Source organism: Pygocentrus nattereri, chromosome 16, assembly GCF_015220715.1.
Source record: "Pygocentrus nattereri isolate fPygNat1 chromosome 16, fPygNat1.pri, whole genome shotgun sequence".
Classification (NCBI taxonomy): domain Eukaryota; kingdom Metazoa; phylum Chordata; class Actinopteri; order Characiformes; family Serrasalmidae; genus Pygocentrus; species Pygocentrus nattereri.
In genome coordinates, this window is record NC_051226.1 from 39,469,499 (window position 1) to 39,478,359 (window position 8,861).

The 8,861-nt window shown below is 45.1% G+C and overlaps 1 protein-coding gene across 4 annotated transcripts in view; it reads left to right on the forward strand.

Moving 5' to 3' along the window:
- The window catches only part of ap3b1a (adaptor related protein complex 3 subunit beta 1a), a 90,914-nt gene extending 88,093 nt beyond the window's left edge, over nt 1–2,821 (forward strand). For all 4 annotated transcript variants that reach the window (XM_017722040.2, XM_037545979.1, XM_017722039.2 and 1 more), the window contains exon 27: nt 2,245–2,821. In XM_017722040.2, the coding sequence (XP_017577529.2) occupies nt 2,245–2,398 (154 nt within the window). In that variant the 3' untranslated portion in view covers nt 2,399–2,821. The remainder of the gene's footprint in view (nt 1–2,244) is intronic.
- Nucleotides 2,822–8,861: the final 6,040 nt, after the last annotated feature.

Genomic DNA, 8,861 nt, shown 5'->3' on the forward strand with positions numbered 1-8,861 from the left:
TGTCTCTCTCTGTCTCTGTCTCTGTGTCTCTCTGTGTCTCTCTCTGTCTCTGTCTCTGTCTCTCTCTCTCTCTGTCTCTCTCTCTCTCTGTCTCTGTCTCTGTCTCTGTCTCTCTCTCTCTCTGTCTCTGTCTCTCTCTGTCTCTCTCTCTCTCTCTCTGTCTCTCTCTCTCTCTCTCTCTCTGTCTCTCTCTCTCTCTCTCTCTCTCTCTCTGTCTCTGTCTCTGTCTCTCTCTCTCTCTGTCTCTGTCTCTCTCTGTCTCTCTCTCTCTCTCTCTGTCTCTCTCTCTGTGTCTCTCTGTCTCTCTCTCTGTGTGTATCTCTCTCTCTGTCTCTCTCTGTCTCTGTCTCTGTGTCTCTCTGTGTCTCTCTCTCTCTCCCTCTCTCTCTCTCTCTCTCTCTCTCTCCCTCTCTCTCTCTCTCTCTCTCTCTCTCTGTCTCTCTCTGTCTCTCTCTCTCTCTCTCCCTCTCTCTCTCTCTCTCTCTCTCTCTCTCTCTCTCTCTCTCTCTCTCTGTCTCTCTCTCTCTCTGTCTCTCTCTCTCTCTCTCTCTCTCTCTCTCTGTCTCTCTCTCTCTCTCTGTCTCTCTCTCTCTCTCTGTCTCTCTCTCTCTCTCTCTCTCTCTCTCTCTGTCTCTCTCTCTCTCTCTCTCTCTCTCTCTCTCTCTCTCTCTCTCTCTCTCTCTTTATTATATGCTACAAAACTAAGTATACTCTCTTTTATCTATTAAGGAGTTTATCATGCACGGTTTTCTCCCTTTCTATGCACACACACTCCCTTGGGGTGCTCTCTGACCCCTGAGCCTCTGCAGGCCAGGAGTGTGTGTGGGAGAGAGTGAGAGAGAGAGATTGACAGGCGGGAGACTCTCGGCCCCTAATAGCTTTTTAATCAACTGGCATAATAGACTAGGCATGCCTGCTCTCAGCACACACGCACCACATGCTCACCCTCGCCGCACTCCTACGCCGCCATATGGGCAGCTGGATCGGCCGCGCTCCTCTGAGGGTGGTCTTTTTTTCATTCGTATTCGAATGAAGTCAAACTCCGCGATTTTGCCCGCACTCACAGACGGGCGCTCGTGTCCAGTTAGTGCAGACGGATGGAGGAAGAGATGGAGGGGCGGTGCAGCAGCATCACAGGCCTGAGTGACCGGCCGTGGGGTGTTTGGACACGGTGTTACTGGAGGTGGTTGTTAATGGAAAAACTAGAATGCAAACATTTGTCCTTTATATATATTTATGATTCATTTTATTTTAAATGATTATTTTTCCAGGCCTCTGTAAAGCCACCTTGGGTTTGAGAGAGGTTCTATGTTCTGTTATTGTTGTTATTATTATTATTATTATTATTATTATTATCATCTCTGTATTGTATGGAAATATCCATTTTTGTGTCCCGAGCATTTGCAGATATATTACATTTAAAAACGTCGGGTTACAATTTATTTCTATTTTAAAATAAAACGAAGTTATTTGAACAATTTCAGCTTCTTGAGCTGCTGGGATTGAGCTGACCCCGGCCTGACCGTTTATTGGAGTAGAAGCTGAGCTGTTTGGAAATATGACTGTTTATCGTTAATGTGATGAATCGCATCAGGCTATGCGTCTCTGAATGGATCATGGGTATCGTCAGTGCTTAAAAAGCACCCGCTTTATTAAAAAGCTGGCATGTTTGATCATGTTTAACAGGATTTGATGCAGCACAGTGTGAAATGTTGAAAATAAATCATTGGGTTTGTCGTTTTTTGTAGTATTTTTTAAAAATGTGATTTTTTTTGTCTGTTGTGAATTATTAGAGGTCTGAAAAAATAAATATTGCGATATATTGTGTATCATTAAAAATGTCCTGAAACGTCATGTTATGGCATTTTGCCACATCGCCCACCTTTAGTCTCCAGTTATTATAAAATAAGTGAAACATTTCAGTTGCAAATCTTACATTAAGCCTAAAAACTGGTGCCAGGAAAGTGTTTGTGTGGCTGAGTCTCGAATTGCTTCCGACCCCCTATGTAGTGCACTACGTAGGTCACTACGTAGGCTTTTTTAGTGCATTATGACGAACAGAGTACCATGTATGTCCAGCCATTAGCTGCACAGCTCCCAGTCTAACATTTAGAGCACTGTGTGCAAGCCAGAGCTTCCTGACCTGAGCAGCGCACTATGTAGGGAGTAGGGAGCCAGTCGAGATTCTGCCGTAGCCCCGTGAAGCCTAGTATACTGATGTACTGCTCGTCTGTCTGTGTGCAGGTTCGCGGCCAAGCTGGTGAGTTCTGGGACTCTGGTGTTGGTGTGTGTGGTACAGAAGGACTCCAGCGCTCAACTCACCGTCAACACGGAGAGAACCGTCGTGGGCTCCATGCTGCTCCGCGAGCTCCAGACAGCACTCAGCAGCGCCCCCTAGAGACAGACCCCTAGAGTACAAACAGCTCTTTTACTGACAAACCCAGATCCACCCACGTCTCGGGACACGACGCCGCTACGGTCAACCAGTCTGTCAGAATCGCCCTCACTCTGTCCCGCCATAAGACCTTTTACTTTAGAGCGCAGTACCCCCACACTGCCACTAGGCGGGAGGGAGTGGCCCTTACTGCGCTTTCTTGACTGATGCTGAGAGGTCAAGGCCTGGGAAGCCACGGTGCTTTATTATTAATCAGTGTTTATTCCATTCCCCACTCGATTTCACTCTTTTTGGATGATGTTACTGTTTCAGGGCTGAACATGAAGTGCCTTCTCCTTACGTGCGGGTTACAGTGCCCAGATATCCCCCGAGACTCGGGTCGTCATGAATACAATAAAACGCTTTGAAACTGCTTCAAAAGGCAAAGTTGACTGATTATTTTTATTCGCAGTTCCAGTTTCTGAATCTAATTTTTAAACCTCGTTTTGCTGGCAGATCATTTTATTTGAAGTTTGTTTTTTAGAACTAAATTATCCGCCAGTGTAGGGAGAACTTATAATTTGGCTTGGAAATAGTCAAATAACAAAAACCTCAGTATAATCGCAAGTTTATTATAGTGAATTTTATGTTCCACAAAAAGTATAGATTTTTTTTAGTTATAAAAACGTGTGTAAATATAATTTATGTAGTTATTTCTAAGGACAAAATAATCTCATCACACCTGCTGAAAAATTACCGATCACTTTTATAAATACAAAAAATAAATTTATAAATATGAAAAAAAAAAAATCAAGAAAATTATACACACACACACACACACACACACACAGTGTGTATGTTTATTATATGCCATAAACTGTGATCGAGAGCTAAAAAGCTACAAAAGCGATATGTGAACCTCTTTGATCTTTTCACGCCGTATGGACCAGCAGAACATCTGATCACCGTGACCGTCTGCTCACTTCTCTTCTGTGTCCACAGTAGTTTGTGATTTGTTGATTAGAGAGGGGCAGGTAGCCTGTCTGCTGCTCTCTGCTGCTCTTTATTGAACATTATGACACACAAACTCACACATTCTCTTAGACCACGGCCGTAACTCAGCGCACGTCGTCAAACAGGCTCGCGCTGACGGTTTTATGAGGGAGTAAGAGCCAGAGGAGCTGGAGGAGACGTCTCCCTCCATCACTCTAACCGCAGGCTGTAAGAACGCCATTACGGCTAGAACGGCAGTAAACACTGATCACGCTCGCCCAGCGCAGGCGGTTTGCTCCCGTTGGCTGTGTTCAGATTAGCGGTGTGAAAGCAGGGGTTGTGTGCAGGTACTAGCTGATGAGCTCAGTCCAGACACGAGAGAAGACCCTGTGTAGAAGAGAGTACCGTAGTCTCTAACCCGGGTTCCAGAGAGCTGCCTTCCTGCAGAGCTTACTTGCCTCTAATACATCTGAGCCAGCCCATCAGGGACTTGGGAAGAGGGTGATTAGCTGGATCAGGTGCGGTAATCTGGCACACGACTGAGGTGTCCTTGAGCAAGACGCCTAACCTCCAACTGCTCCCCGTGTGCTGTGGATTGGGCTGCCCACCGCTCTGGGCAAGTGTGCTCACTGCCCCCTAGTGTGTGTGTGCTCACTAGTGTGTATGTGGTGTTTCACTTCACGGATTGGTTAAATGCAGAGGTGGGAATTCCCCGTTCGTGGGACTAATAAGGGTCTCTTAACTTAAAACAAACACCTACCAATTTCAACCTCCTGTCAACTAAACTCTTAAAACTGCTTCTTCAAGGGTTCTTCAGTCAGTCAAATGGTCCTATATAGAACCCTGAACTCTCCCCATGATTAAATGGTTCTTCACGCTGTGAACGAGCTCTTCGTGTTGATGGAGAATGTGCTGTAGAGGGTTCTGTATAAAACCGGAAAGGGTTCTATACCATGTATTTGTCCAGTGTAAACATGAAGGTGCCAGTTGAAAAGCTGTTTTGGCTACACTGTACACTAACAGCCTTGCCGACTCTTCCTGAAAGTATGTAGGCACAGCATTAGTGAATTAATTAGCTGGTTCAGTCATGAAATTTAAATGGAGCTGTATTAATTAGCCTGATCTGCCACACCAAGAAGTCTCACAAAGGCTTTTAAATAGAAAATACAATGAGAAACGGTCATGAGTAGTCGGCTGATGCCCATTCTAGAGTCAAATAAATTCCATGACTCTACAAATCTTCTGCTAACATCCAACAGTCATGGACTCCGCTGAGCAGCTGGCTGTAGATCTGAAGATGAAGCTTACTGATGCCTGCAAAGCTGGAGAAGCCTATAAAAAAGATATCAAAGCTCTTCTGAAATGTGGTTATGAAATGGCAGTTAAGGGGAGCTGTGGAGATCTGGAACTGCATGTATGCTCACCAGAAAGGCAAAGCAAAACCCCCACATGACAACAAGGGACTTGCAGGAAGGTATAGCTGGCACAGGGGTGGTGTTGCAGTGCTGCCTACACAAACATCATCTGTAAGCATCATCAGAAGGAAGTTTGACTTGTGACCTCCAGTCAGAAGTGTGCAGGACAGGATCTGGAGAAGAGATTTCCGTTTTGGAAGCAAGGGCTGTGGACTGACAAAGTACAAATGTAACCCTCCATTGGTTTTTGGAGGCAAAAAAGCAGCATATGATGAAAGGAACATCGTGCCAACTGTTAAACATGAGGGTGGAACTAATGTTTTGGGGTTGGGTGGCAGCCAATGCACAGGTAGATGCCAGAATAGGTGAACGGGTGAATGAATTCCTCGGACAAATATAAAAAGCTGGCTACAAAACATGTTTCCAAGACCAAGTACTGACGTAGACGGATGTCCAAACCTTTGCACATGTCAAAATTCCTGTTGAAGTGTTTTAAACCCGAGGACTTTCCGTTCTTTTACAAGCCTTTGCGTGTGTGGATGGCGGGCTTGATAATAGAGTATTCCTTTAACACAGCGACCCCTTATTTGCCTCCTTCTGCTCTGGATATCACAATACGCTAATGTAGTCCAACAATTAATGAAGATTAGACCCCGACTCTTAAACGTAATAGATGTCTGTGAATGAATTAGTTCATATCACACTTCATTAGGACATGCTGCTGGTAATGGACACTTTCCTCTGTTATGCTTGCTTCGGTTTATTTTATTAAAATATACTTCTGTCTTGATATTGGCCGAGATACGCCGCTTTCTTTGCTTATGTATAGCCACCGACTGCGCTTTTAGCCGCCCTCCCCTCCTCCTCCGCCAACCAGACTGCACTAACGCTCTATAAATCTGTCCCTGCGGCTTTCAGACTCTCTTCGGGGCAGCGGCAGCACTCTTCCTTAAGTGCAGCTGTGATCGGCTGAATTATATCTAACTCCTCTAATAATGTCGCTGCCGCTGTTGCCTTGGGCCGCGCCTGCTGGGGCTTTTTTACGCCCATGAAATACACTAAGTACTGCACGGCGGCTGAAAAGCCATAAAAACCCGGCGCTGGAGTAAATGATAAATGTGTTGAGGGCCTGCCCGCAGGAGAAAAGCCCGCGTTCTGCTGTGAACTCACAAAAGGCAGTCAAAAAAACACAGGCCTGATTTTCTTTATCTAAGGCTCCCGGAGTTTTGTAGTCTAGTCAGTGCTCAGTAGTCACATTTCACGCTTTGGCGGTGTGAAATCGGCTAATCCCATAAAGGTTTTCCGAAGGAGATCTAGCCTTGAGGGACAGACTTTATCCTGAGAGATGACCAGCGACTACAGGGTTTGAGTCGGATTGCAGAAATCGGTGGTCTGTACGCCTTCGTTAGCAGATCCAGCGGGCCTAGGCGGTGTTTAGGATGCAGAGATGCTACCTTTATTCAGGCTTTAATGGACCCGGTTTTGTTGAAGACTCGCGATGTTATCCGAGAGCCAAAGGTTCATTGATGGAATGGAGGTGGAACATCTGTCAGCTTCTGAAACCCAGCTTTCGTTGACTAATCGCATGCAAAGCATTGCTTTGCTTACTAGCAGGACCTCAGCTGTTTATTGTATCTGGATTTTTGGTGGTCCATAAACAGAGAAGGTCTACTACAGGATTAGCGAAAAATTCCCTGCCAGTACCGAACTTCAGCACCTAATCAGCCAGTCTTGGCATTCATGAAGAAAAAGGTTCTGGATGCCTGTGGTTTAGTGCTGAACGTTGACTAACAGAGCTTCAGTTCAGGCCATAAGTGAGAAAACAGTATTCTGCTAGCACCTCTATAGGAGTTCTAATGGTGTGTTAGCGCTAAACCATCAGCATTGCTCATGAGCGTATTTTGGCTGTTCTAGATTAAACAAAGACCTTTGAAGCTTGTAAAAAAGACATTGCGTGTGATTTATTTGAAGCTTGGAACAGACGTTAACATGTATTTGAGCTTTTATGTATCAGTTTTACAGTGACTCTCCGTGTAGAGCCCTGCATAGAGCTGCCGCCACAGTTTTACATCCCTAACAACTACCCGGAACCTGCTTAGACTCCAACTCACATTCACTAGGATGATGCTCTTTCTTGCTGTTCATTTGAAACCAAAGCATCATGGGTTGATTCCTCTGCTCCATCCTTGTTATGTTGGTGGTCAATCTAACAGGCCTTCAGTTCAGCTCCTGAAGTCCTGGCCAATGGGAGAGCTTGCTTGGCCACTTTCTGTTTAGATGCCACAGAGAAAACAATCCGGATTGGATCATTTTCTGTTGGGCAGTTTCAGAGTTTAACCATTTTGTTTCAAACCGAAAATGAAACGGTAAGAAAGAAGGAAATGACAGCGTTCCCATGCAGCAAGTATGATGGCCCTGCTAAATTAAAATGAGTTAAACTCAGTTCATGACTCAGTTCATGACTCAGTTCATGACTCAGTTCATGACTCTGTTCATGACTCAGTTCATGACTCAGTTCATGACTCTGTTCATGACTCAGTTCATGACTCTGTTCATGACTGAACTCCACTGAAGACCTGGAAAGCTCTGAGGGTTCCCCCTGATGTTCCTGATGTCAGCTCTTCTTTCTTGCTGTACTTATTGTTGTAGTATATAAATATATTCACTTCCTGCTCTTCCACCCCACTTTCAGTTTGTCTCTCTCTCTCTCTCTCTCTCTCTCTCTCTCTCTCTCTCTCTCTCTCTCTCTCAGGAGGGTTAGCTGCTACCGTAATTGATATGATTAGGCCTAAATGGAGGCTTCACAGCTATTTTACGTCTCTTTTATTGTAATTAGATTTTTTTTTTGGTGCTCTGTAAGGAGAGAAGCTCTAATGATGGCATGTTCTCCTTCTGAAGTGTTCAATCAGCCTCTCATTACAGACCAAAGACAAATTCATTCTTTTTGATTTTCTTTCCCTCCCTCTCTCTCGTTCGTCCATGTTCCTCGCTGGAGAATGAGCCTTGGTCGCACACGGACACGCGTCTCCGGCCTCTGCAGCCCAGGTCCATTACGCTGAGGACAAAAGTGATTTTTCCACCGGCAGTTCCCATCAGAGTCCGATGGAAAAATGGCAGATTTGCTCAGAGTGTGTAATTTGACCTCCATTAGTTGTTTATTCTGTTTTCTGCCGCATCTGTTAGCTGTTACAAGCTCCTTCCCCTGAAACGTGGAGGCTCTGCTTCCAATCAGAGCGTTGCAGGAAGCTCCTCGAGTTCTTACAGGACCAAGAAATGGAGAAGAGTCCAGCTGATTGTAGATAAGTTTGTCGTCTGGGAAAATATGGAGTTTGTCCGTCTCGAACATCGTCCTGGAGCCCTGCAGATGAAGCCTCAGCAAACCTCAACTTGGGCAAACCTCAACTTGGCTGGAGGAAGCCTCTGTTTGGGTGAACGTTTGGCAGCGAAGCTAGCAGAGCTGGACTCGTGTAGGTTCTCTGGTGGTTTTGGATAGTAAATACATTTTTGAAAGTGGTCCTGCATAGAACCAAAAATCGTTCTGTTATTGTCACAAGATTGGCATCATAACAATAGCAGTGCTGTTTTGGCCCTTTGTAGAACCATATCCAACACATTCTCCATCAGTCTGAAGAAACATGAGACATGCAAGCAACCGTTTATTCATGAACTGGTTCTGTATAGAACTCATGGTTCTAAATAGAACAACTGTCTGTTCTAAAGAACTCTTGAAGAACTACATTAAAAAAAAACTGCATTTAAGTTCCTCCACCTTCAAGATGCATCATCAGAAAGGGGTCTGGTCTTCAAACTGGATGATTCTATTCCACAGGCTATTGCGGGAGAACTGTAGGTTGATGTTGGTGTAAGCAACAAATGAAGTGATGGTTTGGGCCTCTAGAGCAGATGTCACTAATAGGTGGACTGCGGTCCGAGTCTGGACCCAGACGCTGTCCTATGCAGACCTGGATCTATAACCAATAAACTATGGAGAATTGTTTAATTTTGATGGGGTGGTCCTGTTTTAATCGGCGTAACCTCTCGAGCCTTTACCGTAGCTTTAGCAGCCGGAGACTCACAGA